The sequence below is a fragment of the Condylura cristata genome, unplaced genomic scaffold, assembly GCF_000260355.1.
Source record: "Condylura cristata isolate star-nosed mole 26May11 unplaced genomic scaffold, ConCri1.0 scaffold00006, whole genome shotgun sequence".
Classification (NCBI taxonomy): Eukaryota; Metazoa; Chordata; class Mammalia; order Eulipotyphla; family Talpidae; genus Condylura; species Condylura cristata.
The window spans coordinates 39931567-39954259 of record NW_004567107.1 but is presented as its reverse complement, the minus strand read 5'-3'; the positions used below and the strand labels follow the sequence as shown (position 1 = coordinate 39954259).

The 22693-nt window shown below is 42.7% G+C and overlaps 1 protein-coding gene across 1 annotated transcript; it reads right to left on the bottom strand.

The window, feature by feature from the left end:
- Nucleotides 1-9337: 9337 nt before the first annotated feature.
- Nucleotides 9338-10415, bottom strand: DMRT3 (doublesex and mab-3 related transcription factor 3). Its single transcript, XM_012721299.1, is given in 2 exon segments — nt 9338-10387; nt 10389-10415. Coding segments are annotated over 2 exon segments (1005 nt in total). The 3' UTR covers nt 9338-9409.
- Nucleotides 10416-22693: the final 12278 nt, after the last annotated feature.

Genomic DNA, 22693 nt, shown 5'->3' with positions numbered 1-22693 from the left:
TAGCACTGCTATCCTGACAGGGTTGCCAGAGTTAGGGAAAAAAAAATCCTACAAGATAGTCAATTAAATTGGACTTCAAATAAACAACAAATGAACTTATGATATAAATCTCTCTCTGTATTAGTATATACTAATATGTATAGGCAATAGTTGATATTATAGAATATAAATATATCCCAGGCAATAGTTACATAATATAGAGCCTGGGACATTCTTATACTATATACATACAGATACTTATAAAAATATTGCCTGGAACATATTATACTAAAAAATTATTCAGTTTGTCAGAAGTTCAAGTTTAACAGGTGTCTTGTGTTATGTCTGTTTCCTCATCAAGTTGAAAAGCCAGGAAATCTAGAAAACAAAGATGTGTGGAGCAAGTAGGTTGAGAGAATCACAAAAGCTGTGTGTTGTGAATGACCCCCTGGGGAGTGCCAGAAGGCATGCACCCAGTGCCCCCTGAAACCAAGTGGGTCACTGGTATAGGCTGTCTGGTGAGGCACCTCTACAATCTGGCTTCCCTCCAGGCAGCTGGCCTTGAGCCCACCTCAGGAAGACTTGCTGCTCTCCCTGTGATCCTTCTCCGACTACATGGGCTTCCACAGCACTATCTGCCATGAGGCTAGCAGTGATGCTCAGAGCCCCAGATTTGCTCATGGCCTCTGCCCCCTGAATGTGCAGCATGCCCACAGGGCTGGGGGGGAGTTCACTGGAATTGCTCCATGTCACCCTCACCACACCCCCTGAGGGAGGGTGGCCACCCCAGAAACCACATGCCTCCCTCCTTACTGCAGATTTGACTGTCTGATAGTGTCTGCTGCCAGGAAGACGCTATATTTCCTCTAGTCTCATGTTCAGTGTCTGGGGAAGTGCAAGCTAGACAACAAAAGCCGGTTAACAGGAGAAAAGAGCCATAATTTGTGTAAATATTTACATGCCAGTTTGCTCACAAAAAAGTGAAATTCAAAAGTGGTTAGATTAAGGGTCTTATATGCTTTTTTAGCAAAGGAAAGAGGACTTGAACTTTAAAAGACAATAAATTATGGAGAAGTGACAAAGCTCGTGGGAATCAGCTGAAGTTAAGGGCTAATTTATTGAGGTCTGCCTCTGCAAATGCCTTTTGGTGTTGCCTCCCCATCTTCAGCCATGAGTCATTCTCTTGCTGGTACAGGTGGACATCTTCTTCTCCAAAAGGAAATCTATGCTCTGTTTTAGACAGACATGAGGAAATCAAAGAATTTGCCCCATATCTGTTCATACTCAATTGCCATCAGCTCTAAATGATCCTTCTGAAGAGTTATTTGGAGGTGAAATGTTCTGACCCTTCACTGCCCTGCTCCTGGTGGATATTCTTTTGGCCAAAAGCTGAGCACAGCTCAACACCACCTTCCTCAAAGTTCTGCCCAGCCCCCGGTCCGCCAGGATTAAGCAAAGTCTAAATGACAGACGGCATGGCCTTCACTGCCTCCTTCCCCGCTTCTTCCTCCTGCCTCACCAGCAGGCCCATGTAAGGTGACCCAGTCTTCCATCCACATTGCAAAACCAAATAAAAGCTACTCTTTCCTTTGAGTAAATTTTTCTATAGTTGGTTAAACCAAGCCCAACCTGTGAGGGCAAATAATTATTTTCTCTCCCCAAGTCCTATGTGGATGATTTACCCAATGTTACTATTACTTCTGAACACTAATGCTAAACTACGCCTCTCCCCTTCTCCCCATCCCCAGGAAATTATTAAGTGATTTGGAGACTCATGATTTTACTACCAGAACATTTAATGCACCAGGGTCAATAACTTAGAGATGAGTGATCTACCCTCAAATATTGGGACTAATAGTTTAAACCCCACAGTACACAGACAACACTTTGACAAATTTTGGATTAAATAAACTTCCTGGCCATTCTATTATTTGTCTCGCAGGTTTAATAATTTGTGATTTAAAATTCTTTCCAGGCCCTCCCTGGTGGCGCAACCGGTTAAAGCGCAGCACTGTGAAGCAAGTAGAAGCTGCTTCAGCACAAGTTCAATCCCCAGGCCTGGAGATGACCCACATGGGGCAGCAGACCTCTCCTGTCTCCATGGCTGCTCCCCTCAGCAGCATACTTCCGCAATTGGCCTGTTCTGCTCCCCACTCTCTCTGGTGAATCCTCTCACTGCCCCTGCACCTCTGACCTGTACCCCAGTTCTGTATGCATAAATAAATAAATCTTTAAAATAAATAAACAAATAAAATTCAATTTCCTTCCTAATGACTTTAGAGAATTCACATTTAAATTTAATCCAGGAGTCATTTTACTGTCACTGTCCTATAGACCCACGTTTATGGAATCTTTGGTGAAGACAGCCTCTGGTCTTCTGTAGAACTGCACAGAGCTGCCAGCCCTCCAGGACCTGCAGGCATGCTGCACATTCATCCCTCAGAGGACTTCCATCAGTGAAACAGATTCGTGGGCAAATGAGCTCCTCCAGAATCCCCAGAAAGTCCTGTTCTGATGTCTAAATGTCATCATCACAGCTGTCCTGAAGTAGAGATCCTAGGTATTGAGCAAAGAGAATGTAGCGAAAATGCCTTTAACATAGGCCCATACCTTTCTTGTTTGGCGGAGGTATCAGTTATGATCAAGGACCGGAGAGAAAACATTTATTTCATCTGCTTTACCCTCACAGACCTCCAGGGGGCAGCAGAGTCCAGCAGAATATCCATTTGTAAGGTCCACAAGTCCCTATAGTATTTGATTGGCCAGGGGACCAAAAATGAGGACAGAATAGGTCTGGCTGCCAGGATTCCGCAGCCACACCCTCTCAGCACCCCTGGACAGCCGCAGTCACATTTTTCCACCTGTGGTGGAGAAAACCAGGGGACTAAGCAAAGAAAGACATAGGAGACCCAAAAAGCCCTGTGAAATCTAACCCATGGATGATCCAAAATGCCAAGATCAGAATCTACCGTATCTACACAGCCAGGAAGTTGCTCTGGACAGGGCACTCCTCTACTTCTTCATGTATCAAAAGTGAGCAGTGGGGGTTTTTGAGACGAAAGGCTTAGTAGACGTTAGTTATTTAGAATGAGTAGTAGCACAGAGTAAATGTTGCACAAATGCTTATTCCAAAGTCATGTAACTCCAGATCACTCTGGGTAACTTTGGTTTTTAATACATTAATTTGTATTTGGATTGGATCTAGTCTATTAGATACATCAAAATAATTCATAACAGCTAACAGGTGTTTTGAGTGGCTGATTGGAATAAATGAGTCTGGATTGACAAGGTGTTCTCCAGGGGTGCAAATAAGGAACTACAGAGCATGTTTCTGAAATACATGCAGTGTCCTTTGGCTCATCGAATATTTCACTTAATAGGGAAGTATGAATACATCATGCTCAATGGCCAATTTCAAAACTTGAGTTATAATAAAGTATGCATAGTACTAAACTATATATTAGACATAATGCTGCTTGAAGAGTCAGTGTCTGCAGTAAATCACAAATATTACTGTGGTGGAGACAAGCAGGAGGGCTAGTTCACAGAGCGTGCTTAGAGATAGGAAACAGCATATATTGGTGGATGCTGTTATCTACTCAAATAACATCTGTCCACATCTGTTGCTGATGGTCTGAGCTGGTTTTTCAGCGGGGTCAGTTCTTAGAGACATATCATGGGCAGAATGGCAGCCTGAGATAACATGTGCAAGCAGTCAGGGTTCAGTGGAGGCACTTTCTATCATCTGCCTGTCCAACGCCTCTGTTCACCTCTAATTTTAGCCCCAATGAATGGGATTTGTTGAAACTCTAAATGAGCTGAAATTACTTCATCATTTCTCAAAGGGGACAGGCCCAGGGAGATGCAGTGGCAAAATTGTATCAGTAGCTTTCCAAGTTAATTTGTTCACTGCTGAAGTTTATCTCCTACAACACCTTCACACTTTCCCTTTTCCTTATCTTTCCCTAGGGTCCACACTATACTCTGTACAAACCAACATAAGCTACCTCCAAAAGTAGCACACCTTGTGATATGACAAGTTGGGAAAGAGCACTCTTTCTGGATTTGAGCCCTCACTTGCCACCGAGGCTGATCCCCTTGGAGTAATATACAAAATGTTCAGCACAGATCAGATTCACCCAAGGTTCCCCAAAAGTCGGTACAGAACCCTGGGCCTGCATGAAAAGCCAGTCTTTGCTGGGAGAAGTACGACCATACTTCTAAGAGCAACGAGCAAGCTGGCCCCACGCAGGTTCACCTAGCCCCCTGCATAGAAACTGTCACACACCCAGGAGACAGAGATTCCTTCTTTCAAAGACCCTTCCCCAGACCTTTGGAATCTTTCACTTAAACCCCAGTGTAAGTGTGAGGATGTTGTCTAAAATGCCCAGTGACTCAAGTCTTCTGGAGGATTAGGTTTTCTAAACAACTGCTGAGTTTACTTTTGGTTAAGTCCAGTGGCCTGGCCCATGAGATATACGAAACTCTTGACACAGCTCACAACCGTGGCAAACTCTCAGAATCCAATCAGTAAATAAACTCCACTGTCATTTAAGGAGAGAACTACTACCTTTGCTATTTACCCTTCACAGTGAAATAGTAAATGATACTGTGGGAACACTGAAGCATGTCAGTGAACAGACCATCAGCAGAAGAATAGCTTGCTCTTCCAAGACTCCTCTGCCCTCTAAGATTGGAATTTGGGGAGTTTGCATTCAAATGATTTCTTTTTTCCTCAGTAATGACAATGCTCAGTACCACATAAGAAATGAAATTGAAGCATTGATCTTATTTTTCAAACATAGGATAGCTTCCAATATTAAAATTAACATATAAATTTAGCATCCATCTTATTTTCGGCTCACTTCTGCTGAGTAAATGCACTTATAAAGAATGAATCACTGAAACAGTACGCAGTGAAATCAGGTTCATTTCTCAAATACGTCAGTTCAAATGCAGTCAGTGCCTGTTTTCCGGGCGCCCGACAAATGCTCCCAGGTTGTGCCCCCTTCCCACCACCCCCTGCCAATCCAGCCACAGGACAAGCTGGGAATTTCAGAGGATGGGTCCTACGGAGCAATCCCCATGCTTGTGACTGCCGCCTGCTAACCCTTTCTCCAGCTCTACTTCTGCTTATGAGCTCTGACTGTCCTTGGGTTCCTAGAAGCCTGCCAGTGAGCCATAACAGCTGCCATTCCAGGGCTTTGGAATCATGGCCCCTTTGCCCAGGGAACTGTCGCCTCTCCAGGTTACTCTATACACTATCAACTTAAACTGTAGCTATTACCTGGCTAAAAATGCCTGGCTTCGCAACTCACCCATGAAACTACTTTTGCTTTCCCATCATCAAAAGTATTGACCTTTCACAAGAAGATACCACCTGTTAGAATGGGTCTTATCAACAAGAACAGAGATAACAGGTGGTGGGCAGGATGTGGAGAATAGGGGTCCTGCAGTTGGTGGGAAGGGAAGTCAGCATAGCACGATGGGCCAGGATGGAGGTCCCTTTAAACATTTAAAAAAGGATATATGATACAGCAATATCCCTTCTGGGAATATGTAGGAAATCACAATTTCGAAGAGACAGTTGTACCCTCATGTACACTGTGACATTATTCACAATAGCCACAACATGGATATAATCTATGTGTCCATCAACAAATTAAAAAGCCTGTTCTGCACTAAATGAAATAAGCCAGTCACAAAAAGACAAGTACTATAGAATATCACTTATGTGAAATCTAAAAGAGCCAAACTCCTAGAAAAAGAGAGTAAAATCATGGTCACCAGGGGTTGGGGGTGGGGACATGGGAGGTGCTAGTCACAGGACCAAACCTTCATCTCTCAGATGAAGATGTTCTGGGATCTAATATACAACATGGTGAGTATAATTAGCACACTGTGTTGCATACTGAAAAGTTGCTAAGAGCAATTTTTCCACGTTCTCACCACATACACACACACCAGTAACTGTGTGAGGTGTGGTGTGTTATCTAACCCTACTCTGGCCATCATTTCACAATATACACAAGCATCAAACCATTGCATTGCACATCTTGAGTTTACACAATGTTCTATGTCAATTATATTTTAATAAATCTGGGGTGAGAGAAGAGTGCTGCTATTTCCTAAGAGGCAAAACTCTAGGGCAAAACCCATTTCCAGATGTCACTAGTAAACCAGAATCATGAAATTGAATGAGGAGCCTCCTGAAAGATATGCTGAAGTTTGAGTGCTTCTCCTTGGGGGAAAAGATGGTACATTATGACCCTCCACCAGCCAGAAGTTTCTAGAAACAGGCATTTCTGACCCAAAATGTGTATTCAATCTCATCACTGACATATGCCAACATCACTGAGTGAGATCTGGTGCATGTACTAATGCTGCTTACATGTGAAGGTTAATTTTGCCATAGAAAAGTGGATAGGAAGGGAGGGAGAACCCAAAGATATGTTGAAGAGGGGGTGGGGTCCCAAATCTTAATGTGTTTAAAAATTAATTGAGGAGGAGGATCAAAATGCAGGTGCTTCAGTTACCAGTGATTCTGAACACCAGTGACACCTAAGATTCTAAACTAGAAATTAAGCATCAGGGAGCATCAGCATCAGGGACCTTAGAGACAAACAGTGTAGAATTCATGCCTAACCCAACCACACTCACATCTTAGAGAAAGAAAGTGTTGCTCTAAGAGTGGAAGTCGTCAGGTCCTACAAGAGGGGACAAAAGCTTCTGCTGTTTGAGGTGAACTGACTTTGTAGAAGGCTAGCCTGACTTACAGGCCAAACTGGGGTTCATAAAGCCTAGATGAGTTCTGAGTGCCCAGATGTTTTGTCTGTGTGACAAATGGGGCTCAACTCTAAGGAGTGTGTTGATTTTTGCTATCCTCTTTACCTCCAGATGTTCAGTTTCCTAGAAAAAGAGTAATTGAGCGTTCATGGGCAGATGAGTGTTCATATCCCTTGACTAGAATATCAAACTCTCTGTATTCTACTACAAGCTTTGAGAGCCTAGCTGGAACTAAAGAGGCTTTGCTGCTTGAGTCACAGGGGCTTCTGCCCTCAGGACTGCAGAGGAAGCACAGGGGCCTAATGGAAGCACAGGGATCTTAACACTCAATTTCCCCTCTGCCTCACCACCCACAAGCAGTCACCCCCCCCCCCAAAGAAAATACGTCTGGCTTTAGAAATTTATATGGAGGATCACACATACCTGCACAGATAATTCCATTTTGTGAGCTACTGCAAAAAGAAGCAAATGACACTGATGATCTCTGATGCAAAAAGCAAGCTGAGTTTAGTTCAATCCAGTCCTTCAACCTGGAGAAGTAAAGGCTGAAAACTGACTTGGTAGCATCAGGGCCTCACATGGGCTGTCACCTTGTCAAGGAAATGTAGATAAGCTTTTGAGATGAAAACACTTTGAAGATATATTTGTCCCAGGTGTGTCCAGCCTCAGCCCATCACATTACACAAACATAAAATGTACTGCACATGTGCCTTTAGAATCAGGGGACAGATTAATTCTCTTCCCATTCCCTCACTTTCTTCCTTTCTGTAAACAGTAGTATTTACAGCTAACCAAACAAGTCTTATTTATTTTCGAACACTGCAATGTCCTTATGTCAGCTAAATATACACTAGGCTGACTAATACAATGATTTTTTTTCCCCCCTCAAAGAATTCTCATTCCAAAAGTGTCCAGCAGAAATAAGTATGAGAAGGTTCTTGTGTTTTAGTTTCTCTTTTTCTCCAGGGACCCACACAGGGGTGAGGAGCAGCTGATATTAGCTCCTGGTCTCCAGGAGTTCAGGGAACACATCAGGCCAAAGCATTTGCCCTTTCCTCTCCTCTCCTGAGGAAACTTTCAAGACTTCTTGCACTGGGAGTTCTCTCTGCATCCTTGACAAATAGAAGCTTTATTTGTTTGCTTATTACTTTCCTTTCCACTTTCATGGTCTCTTATCTGATCTAAGCAGTAACCATCCGAGCACCTTGAAGAGTAAAAATGGTAAGAGAATTGGTTGGTATGGATACCATTGAATATTGTTTTGAAAATTCATTTTTAAAAATATCTGAATGAGAGTTTGTCAAATACAGAACTCCATGTGTGCTTTTAAAGTAAAGTGGGAAAGCCCTGCTTTTCAATGTTTTGTTGTGGTGTCATCCAACAACCAGAGTGGCATCTTCTCCAAGTAAGAACAAGGAAATTCATACCTATATGCTCAACACAAAACTACTGAAACTAATCAATAGCAGCCATTTATTGGGGGTTTCCCCTGCATCAGGGACCATGCTAAGGAAGCGTTGCATGTCCTTACACAGTCAGTAACTTGTCTGTAGGGTTTCATTTTTACTAATTTGAGTGTCCATTATAATCTCTTTATCTTCGACTCATGGACCAGTAACGTGGACAATAACATACAAAGAGCATTTTCTTACACATGGTAAGCACTCTGATATCTATTGAAGAAATGAATGAGTAAAGAGAGAGAGGGTGAATTAACTCTATTCCTACGCAACTGATTCTCCTTCTTTCCAAAGGCAGTCCCCAAAACTTTTCAAATCATATTTCTCAAGGGATGTCTCATTAACTGATACCTTGATTCCAGGCCCATGCATTAGTAGGCAGCTTTCACTTCAAGTTTCTGTTTTTAGAGAGCCTCTTTTCACCAGTAGAAATGACATAAACCAAGATCATCTCCTTAGTTTATTTTTTTTTCTAGAGTCCTTAGCATGCTACATTAACCTGACAAAGCTTAATCGTGTGTTCATTTCACAATACATTTCATGCAGTTCACAGCTGTGATTGGTTTTACATTGACATTACACATGTTTCAATTCAGCCATGTGAAAAGAATAATTCTTAATGGAGTTTGTCTCTGAAAACTGTCCAAGCTTAAAAAAAGCATGTGAGCAGTTCACTCTAGTCTTAAGTGCAGTCTCTCTTTAAAATGGGAGGGATTTTAGCATAGGAAATAGTGTCCAGTTTGTAGTCCATTCGCAAGTGAACCCCTCCTTTAGGTTTCACATATCCTGAGGAATCCTCTTTTACAAAATTGCATTCAAGTATACTATTTTATTGAACATTCCAGATTCCATTTAGGGACAAGGCTGACCTTCAGCCTTACATCCCAAATAAATCTTCAGAGGACCCCGCTTTCCCAAGACTATTCTTAGCATTAGACTCTCTTTTACAATAAACATTCAGCACTAAAGCCACAGAGTAGAGCTATTTGGCATTTTCCAGTGAAGTGCAAGAAATTAAATAAGTTATGTTTTTTATTGCTAATGGATAGAATCAAGCACAGTCACTTTGTCAAACAGAAGGAAAGGGTATACACAGATTGTGGCCGCTCAGAATGGGGAGGGGACTTCCCCAGCGTTCAAATGCACAAAAAAAGTCACCTGGTCTCTCCGCATCTGCCACCACTTTAAGATGAAGTGTTGAGTATTCTAGAGTCTGCGGAATCAGACCGCTCGTCATAGTCATCCTCGGTGTAAATGGACTGCTTTGACACAATTGGACACCCATCCTCAGGGATAGAGATGCGAGGGTCTTCCGGGGCGCGAGAGGGGAGGACAGGCGAGCTTCTGAAGACGCTGGTAGAGTTACTGGGGAAAGGACTGACATATTGGGACCTCAGCTGGTACTGCTGCTGCAGAGTCATGGTGTTCCAGAGGGTGACATCGTTGGGCAAAAAGGGACTCGACTGGTTTCTCGCCAAAGTATTCCTCAGCATCAGAGGGTACCGGGGTGGCTGGGGGAAAGGGTGCTGCAGGGGTACCGCCAAGGGGTTGGGGACAACGTTACTGGAGTCCGTGGAAAACCTCAATGTGTCTGGGACTCTGAAGGCCGACCCCACGGACCATTTGGAAGAGGAGATGGGGTAGGAGCTCAAGGTGTGTTCAAAGATGTGCCCATTTGGGGGCAATACAAGGCTCTCGGGTTCTGAAGTTCGGTCCGTAGCCGAGACTGAGGACCGGCTGGAGAGCAGGACCTCCACGGCACTCACCAGGTCCCCCCCACAGCCCTTCAAGATCAGCTCCAACACCGTGGGCTTCTGGTTGGGGAATATTTTTTTTAACACTTCCAGTGGTGGTCTGTTGGCTTTCAAGCTGAACGGGAGAGAAACGGTCCCCGATGGGCCCTCGATCAGGAGGTGATTCTGTTCCCCGTGGTACTTGGGGCTCTCCGGACGGCCCTCTGAGCTGCCGCCATTTTTCTGGACGGCATAGCCGCCTTCGTCCACAGATACTATCTCGGGGCTCTCGGGAGTGAAGCAGCTCTTACTTTTTGCCATATCTGGTGAGCTCCTCTGATCTGTGTCCTTGTCACTGAAGCTCTCGGTGTTGTCTGTGGTGCTGCTATCCCCAAGTCGTTCTTCACTCAAATCTGAAAAGTAGAGAACAGCTGGTCAGGCCTTTCCCTGTGTGCATAAAAAGGAACAGGTCTGAGCAGGACAGAGCACGAAGGGGAAAGGCACCTTAAAAGGCAAATGGGGGCCCTCCCTGGTGGCACAGCAGGTTAAAGCACAGCACTGAGACTCTAAAGCCGCTTCAGCATGAGTTTGATTTCCGCCTGCGTTTGATTCCCGCCTGCCCAGGAGGTGACCACATGGCGCGGCAGACCTCTCCTGACTCGCCCGCTGCTCCCCTCAGCAGTGTACTTCGTAGATCTGCCTGTTCTGCTCCCCACTCTGTCTCTGGTGAAGCCTCTCACCACCCCTGAGCCTCTGGCCTGTACCCCAATTCTGCATGCACAAATAAATAAATCTTAAAAAAAAAAAGGCAGGGCCCTCCCTGGTGGTGCAGCGGGTTAAAGCACAGCACTGAGACTCTAAAGCCGCTTCAGCATGAGTTCGACTCCCACCTGCCCCGGAGGTGACCACATGGTGTGGCAGACCTCTCCTGACCCGCCCGCTGCTCCCCTCAGCAGTGTACTTTGTTGATCTGCCTGTTCTGCTCCCCACTCTGTCTCTGGTGAAGCCTCTCACCCTCCGCATCTCTGGCCTGTACCCCAGTTCTGTATGCATAAATAAATAAATCTTTAAAAAAAAAGGCAAATGGGTCTTGGTAGGTTATAATATACTACAGTATATACTGCTTCAAAAAAAATCCAAACGATGTCACTGGCAAATGCAAAAAAAAAAAATCTGTAAATAGAGATCTAGAAACTGGAATGACAGCTCAGAAGAGTGTGTGTGGGAAGCTAGCCTTAACACAGAAAGGCTACACTCTTATCTCCAAGCACTGAAGATGTCGCAGTAAGGCTGCATGGAGGCCCTCTAGGGACTTGGAAAAACACAGTGCAGGAAAAAAAAAAAACATGGAAAATGAGCTCAGACTTGTCTTTCAGCATCTATTCTGTAAACCAGATGCCAAGGTGTAATCCAGGGAGGGACACCATCAGCTGGTGCATGACCCATAAACCCACAGGGAATTTTAGTATTTTAAATCTGTCTTCCCATAGGCTGATTGTGTGCTAAATAAGTCATGTGAACTAGTCATCAGTATGTTTCATCAGGGTACTGGGGAAGATAACATGGCAAGATTATTGCCAAAGCAAAAGAAAGCAGTCTCTTTAAAGGCCACTGAAGGGGCTACTAGATTTGGTAGCCCCTGATTTACATTAGAGGGCTAGCAAAACCAACTGTGAATTCTTGACGGTGGAGGAGCTGTGGAGAGGAAGAAGGAAATCGCTGGAGGAGTTTGAACCCACACAGGGAGCAGGACCCACCAAGGAAACAATGCATCTAGAACTCTGAATTATGGGGAAGGGGTGTAGACAAGAAGTAGATATGGTTTTATGCATGGTTTTAATGCTAAAATACATGGAAAAAATTAAAGATAACTTCTTTAAAAAAAGAATTAAAGAAAACTTCTTTAAAGAATTAAAAGAAGAGAAGGAGAAAAAAGGCTTCTAATAAAGCAGATTTGCTGTGAAGTAAATCAGCCGCAAAATTTAACATTTTAACCTAAGACATCACCCCCTCAAAAGGGTGTATAGTGCTTAAACAGGTAGAAAGGAGGTAAGACCGGTTTTGCTTGCAATAGTAAATTCTAAAAGACCTTTATAATAAAGGAACATATTCTTTATTAACAAGTTATATGAAAGTAGATTTTTATCTTTTTAAAAACACGTACTGGCTTTGCCTACTCAGAGCCAAAGTAACTGATCTAAAGATGAAAATTATTAATGACCCAGTTGTCAGGTTGTAAACAATCGGTTCGCCTGTGTTTTCTGCTGCCTAGCCTGAATAGCCTCATTGTCGCCTTCTGTGCGGGCGCACCTGAGTATGTGCAGATAGTCCACGGTGAAATTTCATCAAAGCAGCTTCCAAAACCCACCTCCTCCTATTTGTTGTTGTTTATCTTAAAAACCTTAAACAAAGGCCCATTTGTGAACTATAATTGAAAGACAAAACTGTTTCTTCACAAGGCATTAAACCCATGCTGGGCTTTTTAAACTATTCTTTAAACGATAAGCCTTTTAAAAATAAGTACAACTTTCCATAATAAACCTGAAGCAAATTCATACTTATCCTTAAAAATGCATTTTAAGTAAACACTTTTTTTTTCTGATACAAAATAGCAAGCGTTGGAGGGGGGGTGGCTTTCTTTGCATCCCCCATATTTTAAAGCATATTTACTTTTTTAAAAGAGGAACCACAGCCCCATTTTTGTAAAAGGGATTTGACATATTTTCTCTGACATCTTCCTGAGACTGGGGACCAAACTTTCACCTCCTTAGTGTGGTATTTGTCCATGATCCAAAAGAAAAAAATAATAATGAAAAAAAAATCTTCTATGCTTCTATGGATTCCCACTCACTAATCAGCTAGACCTATCTAAAATTTCCTGACTTGTGATCCTCCACATTCCTCGTGGCTGTTCCTCTATTAATAAAACCTGGAACAGTGAGTGAACAGTGACAGTGTGTTAACTCAGCACTGAATTGAACACCAATTGGATTTTGGCCTCTGCTCAATGGAGCTTAGGTAAAAAGTCAATACTCTTCCAAGCAAATATGGACATCAAATAATGTTTTAAACACTATGTACCTCTAAATAGCTTTCCTATTTAACTTTAGCTTTCACTCTCCATTATTATCAACATGAAGTATTTGTACCCCCAACATGTGCAAGATACTGAATGGACCTAATAAGTGAAGAAAATCAGTAAGACATATAAGACTTGGCCCTAAATTGTAGAATTTATTATCTTGTTGGGGAGATTGGGGGAGGGGGTACAGGTGAAAGCAAACACTGCCAGAAAGAATTTCCCATGTATTTAGCACACGTTGGGATACACTATCTTTATAGTAGTATTATTCACAATGGCAAAGAGGTGGAAAAAAACCCGAGTCCATCAACAAATGAATGGCAAAGCCAAACGTGGCCCATACACTCAATAAAATATTATTCAGTCTCCAAAAAGGAATAAAATTCTTATATAGGCTAAAATATGGACGAATATTTAAAACATGCTTAGTAAAATAAGTCAGTTATAAAAGGATCACATTGACATGATTCCATTATATGAGGTACATAGAATAAACATATTCAGAGAGACAAAATCTAAACTGACATTTACTAACATATGGGGAAATAGGGAATAGGGAGTTGTTATTCATTGGGTACAGAATTTCAGTTTGGGATGAGAAAAATGTTCTGGAAATGGTTGGTGCTTAAGGGTTGTACAACAATGTGATTGTACTTGGTGCCACCAAATTGTATTCCCCAAAATGTCAAAATAGTACATTTTACCTTATGTATATTTTTGCACATTTAAAAAAAAGGAAGAAATGTGACATGTGGTATAACCCAATAAAAAGCATTGTGAGTTTTTCTTAAGTAGGAGAAACAGGTAAGGACTGCTAAAAAGTACAAAACAGCTTTTTTTTTTAAAAGATGTATAAACCTAAAAATAGCTTCCTATTTTAAAAGATAAATTTTCCTCACCTTGAATGAGTTTCAACACTGAAAACATTTAAGGACCATTTCAAGGTCTGTCTTCCATAGAACATATCAGCATCCACAAGAAAGTGAGTCAAAGAGTAGAAGCTAGCCAAAGGAAAACTAGGGAATCGTGTTCTGATGAATCTGACATACCTGTCATTATGAAAAGGTAGTATTTCCCCCCCAATATGGTAATGGCAAAGAATACTCTGACCCCATTAACTGGATATTGGGTAGCAGCATTATACATCTCACAATACAAAATTCTACTTGTCTCTCTCCTCCTGTTCTGCCTAACAGACCACAGTAGGATCAGATATGAGTGCCAATTTGTTCACCAATTGGGAAGCCCCAGACTGCAAAAGCCTTGTGCTGCTGCTGTGACATGCCCAGGGCAGCAGGTGCTTCCGGTTACTTCTCAAAGAGTGGTGCTGGCTGTGCCATTCCATCCATACCCTCTCTGCGCTTCCTAGGATCCTTGGCCAGGCTATGCCCAAGGCATGAGAATAGCTAACAGGATATCACAGGAAGCAAATCTACAAGTTCAGGGTATTCCAACCCACTGGGATGAGCACTGTTCACACTGTGTTCAAAGGAACAGGAGATTTTGAGATGCAATGAGAGAGACACAGCAACCTGCTCTTGCACTAAGCGCCATAGTAAGTTCTGCTTAGAGTTACTGAGCAGCAGAATCAACCAACACGTGGAGCATCCCATGTGGGTCAAGGAAGACTAACCTCTCACCTTGAACCAAGAAGAGCTCCCACCCAGTGATTTCTGAAGAGCAGAATATGCAATCCCTGCAATTTTGTGTGTCTATCATGTCCAGTATAAATAGTATTATTGTACTTAAACTAGACGTAAATTATTCCATGGTAAGTACAGACTTTCAGAAGTAATTACAGAGGGTAAGTTTGGTGCCCAATGATAAACTGTAATTCAACAACAGGTGTTTCTTTACATCTTGAGATTTTTTTCCTAAATGAACTTTATAAATTGCTTGTGTTGGTTTAAAACACAAAAGCCTTTCTAGATACAGAAATGTGGAACTGCCAGCTAACAAATGAAAAAGGAAATACTCTCCAACCATGTTACCCTATTTCTTTTTGAAATGGACACCCTAATTCCTAAAACATAAAGAGTGAGACTGTATTTTAACTGATAAATTTTTACCCCTAGTATCTGGGTATAGAAAAATCAAAACTACTAGACAAAAATAGAAAGATATCAATTTCATCTAATATTACAAACCAGTTATTGAAAGTGATACAGTTTGCTGTTTCTAATGACTAAAACATCTAGATATTTTTAAAATCTTGCTAAATGTTTACACTTCAATTTCATGTTTTCATGATTTAAAAACACCCACAGCATACCCATTCCCCCCCAAAAGACTTCATTAGTATAAAAGTCTGTAGAAGAAGTGTTCGGCTAAGAAGGAAATGTTTCCCTATGAGTAACAATGCAACCTATTTCAAAATATAGGTATGCCATAAAATAGCTAGATTTTTTAACTAAGGAGAGTAAAGGAAGGCACATATAAAAGTAGCCAACAATCTAAAATTACAGTTTGTAAGATCTCATTTTCCTTAGGGAATTTTTTTTTTTTGGAAGTATAATGAAAATTTTTTAATAGATTTCTAAATTTTTTAAAATTTTTTTAAAGTTTATTTTTACATCATTTTGCACATTTTTTTTTTCATCTCCATTGTAATCCCCACGGGTTTCCTTAGGGAATTTTTTTATGTGAAAATTCAATATACTTTTTAAATTCTAGGTACTCATGTATTTTGAGACATTATACCACATATGTACAATAAACTTTCTGCTCAAGACACATAAAAATGAAAAATCATTCTGACTTAGAGGTAGTGAGTTTATTAATTTTATCTGATTGTATCTACACACATCCAGAATGATAATACCAAGACACTGGCATAGAGAGGAGTGTTTCCTAACATAAAAGCCACTGGGTTTTTTTTTTTCTCTTTAATTTCCCAGTTTTTTTTTTTTTTAATCAATGCAAGCAAGCATTTTAAAAATGTGGATTGTCATAGCTACCTCTGCCCAGTGCATGAACTTTGGATACCCTCTAAACATTTGTCCCTTGGTGGGTCTTGTTCAAAGACCACAAATCTGAAAATAAGAGGTGAGGAGGAATCTAGAAGGAATGGGGAATGCAGAACAGACTACTGCCAAGGCAGAATGATGACTTGAGACCTGATTTTTATATTTTCTGTTATTTTATCTTAGACCAGAAGTGCTGAATTGCTAAAATCATCAAGTACAGCAGGGAATGAATGTCAGTCTAAAATCTTTCCTTTTCTCCCTTATTTTATGATAAATAAAGTCATGCTTTCCTTTTAAAAAAAATCATTAGCAATGATAATGCATAAAGGTATCAGGATATTTGTCTAGGATCAAACATTTTGCAGAACATTAGTATAAAAAGGGCTGGACTTAAAGACATAGGATTTGGAATGAATATCCCACAAAAATTTAATTTTCATCTCTTTCTTGGCTGAGAAAGGAACACCTTTTGAGAAGCAAGAGGTAAGTTACCTATCAATATTTATTTGGTACCTATAAAAATACAGCTGGCTACTCATTTATCCATCCATGTAACAAATTCCTTAAATCCCTCACTCTATGCTCAGGCATATTAGGAAATATTATACAAAGATTATCCAAGTATTTTCTCTTGTCTCCCTTCCCCATAAGCTATGTCTAACCAACTAATCTTTTGTAAAATTTACTTTCAAGTTATCTGTGTACAGTATATTAAAGCACATCAAGTAATTCACAGTCCAGCAGCTAAACAAACTAGGATATATCCATGGAAGAAAATTGTTGTAAATATTCACATGTAAAGATTTGAGATGCCAGAGATCGTCTCACTGAACCACACAAAGTAATCATTAGTGGGTATTGGAAGGCACAGAACACAAATCCCAGCTTTGCCAAATTTAAGTCTTCCTAGTCATTGGAGTCAAGAAGAAATTAGAGATTTGGTAAAGAACTAAAGTTCTGATTGTCAGTTTTCTATAATATTGTTATTTATTGTAGTACTTATTTTTCACAGCTGTAAACTAGACAATAAAATGCAAAAGCACACACCCCACCTAGTTATGGTTTTTTTTTTTTTTCCCTTTAGTGTCTTGGGAAAACAGTAGTCTGCAGAACTCAGAAGAGGAAGTGACTCACTAGAGCCATGTGGGATGCCTGCAGTGGTACAAGACATAATCCCAAGGTTGTTGGAGTCTGTGGTGACTGACTTGTTCTTCCACACAGGGCTCAGTACTGCCCCAACATCCCTGGTTCAAGGCCCACTGTGCCATCAGAAGCACAAGGAATAGGACCAGACCTTCCTGGGTAATGTGTAAGGCTCTGACATGGATTAAAAAGCAAAAGAAAGGAAGAGAGAGCAGAAGAAGGAAGAGACAACAGAGGGGAAAGCAGGCAGACAAGAAAGCAAATAGATGTTTTACTGGCCTCCTTGTCAAAAGGAAGTGCAACATTTCTAGAAAGGGGCTCCAAGTTCTCCAGGGACTTTGATTTATGAAGATTTACTCCCATTTCCTCTATAAAGCTGTTAGCAGAAAGTGCTGACGGGCTGCAGCAAAGAATTTCTCATCAATGCTCTTTGATTGTATTTTGCAAACAAAATGCCTGTTGCTTGGTAACATTTCACTTGAGCCTGACCTTCCCCGAAAGTTATTGCTATCAGATTCGATTTACACTGTCCTCCTGTGATTACTGTAATCTTTTAAACCCCAGAGTTCATCCATCAGGGAAAAGAAAAGTTGGTTGTGCAAGTCCAGAGAACGGCTATCGGCCAGATTTATAACCCAAGGAGTGTGCTGGGGGGAGATTCTTACCAGGATGGCGGTGGAATTCTGGCTCCTAGATGCCAAAACGCTCTCATTTTTGTCCTGGCAAACCTGTGCTGAGATCCACTAAATGCACACCAACACTAATCTAGCTCCACGTGGAGAAAGAAAACTGGAAGAGGTTCAGTGACCACCCTACCCCAAGGAGCGCCCTAAGGGGCGCTGATTGGGGCAGGGCGGGGACAAACCGGGGGTTAAGGCCACCAGATACAATAGCAAGCTGGTCAATTCCATTTGGACATTTGAGTACACCCAGTGCAACATCTGGCATCTTGTTTTTATTTTCTTTCCTGATATCTGGCAACCCATAGAAACTCTGGAGGCGTAAAAAGAGAGGGGGTGGTCCATGGGGCGGAAAGGCAAGGAAGGCAGCAGAGGAAGGCTTCAGGGCTTCAGGGCCGGTGAGCCGTGGTCTTGCCGTCTGAGGAGGGGAGGGGACTGGCCCACAGCGGGCCGGGCCGTGCGGGTAGCCCATAGCAGACCGGAGAGCCCGAGCCCAGCCGCCCGCAATCTCCTCCGGGCTGGGTGGGTGGGTTTGGCTGGGTGGGTTCCAGGGAGTAAACGGTGCAGGTGCCTATGAAGGACGCAGGGCAGCCGCGCACCGCCAACTCCAGCTTCTTCCTAAGGATCCCAGCTCTGCCTCCCAGAGAAGAAAACCCGCGTTTGTTGCGGCAGGGTGCAGTCCTTCCGGCAGCTAGCTGCCCCCTCGTACCGTGGGCTCCTGGGCCAAAAAGCCAATGGGCAAAGTGCCAGGTTTGGGCTTGAAGGGCCAGAGCTGTGAAGAGCACCTCTGCTGCCCCTGGGTAAGGTCTGGAAGAGACCAAATCATACGGTACCGCTATTCCTTCTCACTAGTGAGTTTTTGTTTGAGTCAGGCAGACCTCCCCAAATCAAGTCTTAAAACCAGGCCCGGCTTTAAAGTTCATAGGTAGATCTACTTGAAGTCTTTCTTGCTTTTCTACTGTCTGTTTCAAGCCTAAGGTTCAGAGGGTCGCCCTCCACCTGGACCTGCAGTCTAGTAACGGCATTCTACATATGAGAGCATTGATCTCATATGTAAGCTTATATAACAGTGCATTAAAAATCAGTTCGCAGAAGGGACAGGATTTAATCAATCTGGAGTGGAAGTGCCCAGATCATCAAAAAGATGTTAAGATGGACAGAGTATAGAGGGCAAAATAAAATAGAGGTGATTTTCTGAAACCTTCTAACTTCTCTCCTTGACCCTGTGCAGTTTGCTCCTTTTTCAGAGGAATAAACAGGAGATTCTTCAGTGATGCTGCTCTCCCATCTCCAATGGAATATGGAATTTTGATTCCTTTCTCCTTTAGAGCACTTTTAATTTGTGTATATGTGGTGTTTTGTTTTTCTCTCTTTCTTCCTTTTCCTTCCTTTTCCTTTCTTTTCTTTCTTTCTTCTTCTTTTTTTTTAATGGCAGCTCTATAGCCAAGCATCTTTTTCTTCTCACAGCCTGAAGGGACCCAGGCCAGTCTCCAGGAGGGAAAGTGGGGGAAGGAAACTTCAAGACAGGAATGTAACTTTAGCTTCTCACCTTGGTCGTGACCCTTAACTTTCCTCAGCTCGAGACATGTCTTAAAAGGCTGGCTTGGCTGGTTGAGGCTGTTGACTCAAATAAACTAGTTGCTGAAAGATGTTCATACTTCCCATAACATTTTCATAGGTGACACACAAGGGATGTGAGGGGGTGAAGAGGGAGTTTAGGAGAACAAGTAAATGCGGCAGTATATATAAAGAGGCTTACATTTAAAAAAAATTTTTTGACTCAGTCAAAATCTACTCATTTCAGGCAAATCTTAGATAATAATTAAAGAGCAGAAGAAAGTGACATCCAAAAAGAAAAAAAAAAGAGTCCTTAAATTCATAGCTAGAAGTGTTAACTATTAGACTATGAAAAATTTCCTTGAAATTACTGCAACATTAAAAGGTTTATTCAATGTATTAAAATAACCTTCATTTCTTTAAAGCATCTAAACACAATTTGGGAAAGTAATTTTTCCAGCTACAACATTGAATTTTGGTATTTGTGTGTCACTCCCTAAATAGGGTATTTTTTTCTCCATTGGTGTCTCTAAAGTATGTGCTTTTCTCAAAGACTTCTGAAGAAGAAAAAAGACTTCATATGTTTGTATACCTGCATTATATCCAAGAAAAAAAGTAAGGGTCTTCACAGCTGTGTACTAAAGAGGCCCTCTGCAGTAGAACACACCACGTTCTGACAGAGCTCACGAAGAAACAGATTTCCTGTATTTCTCAGCAGATATTTAGAGATGTCTTATGGTCTGAGAACTGCTGTACATAGGGACCTACCGTTGGAACAATTTTACTCACCTCTCTCTATGTGGTGAGTTACTAGTCCAAGAGTATCCAATATGCTTCAACATATGCATGGAATATTAATACAATAATAAGAAAAACTATTCCCTCAAAAAAAGGTATAATGTATGAAGTAATCGGTAATCTCAGCCAGGAAGCTTTCCCTGACTTAAACCCGAAATGGGCTTTCTCTGGGTTAAACACTGTATAAAACTGATCCATTCACTTTCATCCTTGCCTTGCCAATAGAACAGATAGTGGGAGACCACTATCTGTTCTTTTCCGGCCCCCCGCCCTCTCGAATTCACCGTCCGATTGGTGGTAATGTTTCGTTCTTTAAAGAATGAAATTATGGGGTCAAACCAATTGAAAGAAGAAAACAAACGTTACATAAATGCGTGTGTAAGATACGTATGCAGCCTGCCAGCTGGACACAGAACCCTTGGCCCCTCATGGCTCAGTCCCCCAAAGCCATCACGCTGACCTCTCCTTGTGGCAAATCCTATTCTCCTTTACAATTCTGTGGTTTTAACTTGGAGGGCTCAGTCTTTCACTAAATGTTGGTATGAGTAAAAGAGCACCAGGTCTGCCTTGTCCAGCTGAAATCCGTCTCCTTTTATTCTCCCAAACCACAGGCCCTTCTGCTGCTGCAGCCTACTCGGGCCTTCCTTCTGCCCTCACTAACCCCTTCTAGGGTTTGGTTTTGGAGCCCTTTAGAAACCAGGAACTTCGGTTATTCTAAAAAATGGTTTGAAGGGCACAGAATGTGAAAGGAATTCCTTCTTGGATAAGAACACCTTGAGCCCCACTGCCCTATTTACCAGGGTTCTGAGGGGCAGGTGACCATTGCAAAATGCTTCCCTGCCATAAACTCAGACTCCTGCCCCATTGCGGGGGAAGTGGAGACAAAAAGTTACAGGCATGGACTAGCTTCTAGAACAGATACAAAACTCTCCCAGCTACTCATGCAACCTAGAGAAAAGACAAATAAAATACCCTTCTCCCGCCACCGTTCCTCTGTAGCAAGTCTTTACTTTTGAAGAGGTCACACTGAGAAGAGAGACAATTGGGAAGGAGAGGGTGGCTACTACTCGGAGAAATGCCCAGATCCTAAGGTGCTTAAAAATATCCACAAAATCCACTTTCAGCAAACTCTCGTGCCCTTAAAACACCCAGTCCAGTTTTCACATATTTGTTCTTAGAACTTCAGGCCTAAGGGGACAACTGAGGAACAGGGCAGCAGAAGGAACCTACCAGCCTCCTGTCAGCTTCCCCAGAACCAGTGCACTGCCTCCCTCCCATGTCACACCCAAGTCCAGAACTATTCGACTGGACAGAAGCTCTACCACAGTTCTACTTTTAAGAAAGATCTGAGCCTTCCAAGGCCTTTCTAATCTGAGAAGATTGATGTTTTTCTTTGTATGTCTTTTGCCAGTGAAAGGAAAATACAAAACATATTTCTATCAGACTCCAAAAGCCGAAAACCAAAACAGCACTTGGACTGGCCAAAGACTCTTTCCTCCCCAGATCAGATCTCTAGGAATGAGACTCAACTCATACCTGCAGGCTCAGGAGGCCCAAGGAGGAGCAAGAGTGGAAGCAGGGGGGGAGGTGATGGAAAAGGGTCTGTCTACCTCAGCTCTGGGTGGACTCAAACTCTCTAAAGCACAGTGGGGGACAGGGCAGGGAAAAGGGGAGAAAGGGGATGTCAGAAAGCCTTAGCTCCAAGTTGACAGCTTAGCAAGAGCCCCGCATCCCTGGAAGTGTTTTCCTCATGGTAGGTTTTATTTCTTGAAACTACACAGAGGGTGCAGGCAGCCTGAGAAACTGTTAAAGGGCATGAGTGATTCTGCAAAAGGAGTTGATTCTGGGCAGGCAAAATTCCTAGTGTTTGTTATTATTAGTTTGGCCTCACCTTGGACCTTAAAGTTTCCAAACGGGGCTCCTTGTGAATTGCAAGGCCACAGCGGGCCATCAGAGAGGTTGGGGGTTACTCTAGTTCTCCTGGGTAGAGAAACACCACAGACTGGCAGACCAACTGGCCTTGGGACTTAGCTCTTACCCTGCCTCTACCTGCCCCAATCTCCAAAGGCAAGGTCTTCTAACGTCCAAGGTCAGACGGTCCAGTGCGGTGTGTGTGAGTCAACGTGGATTTTAACAGGGTCCCTACCTCTTTATTTACTCCTCAAACTGAACACGCTCCCTTTTAACCTAGGAGGGCACTTGTCGAGCCCCATGCCCAGGCCTGCCTTGTGGCTCATCCGCGGTGCCATTTACGTGGGTGCTTGGGTTCTACCTGCACAGGACCTATACTGCAGGCGGGTTTCTGCCCCGAAAGGAAGGCCCGGCCAGGCCGGCTTCCCAGAACCCGCTTCTAGCCACCCGGGCAGAGGAGCAGCAGGCGCCCTGAAGTTTCCACGCGCTGGCGCGGGTTCCCGCACATCAGTCTCTCTTACCTGGCTTGGGGAGCTGCGCCTGCAGCGCGCCGGACTGGGACTCTGCCGCCCAGCGAAGCGCGGCGGCCGCGGCCAGG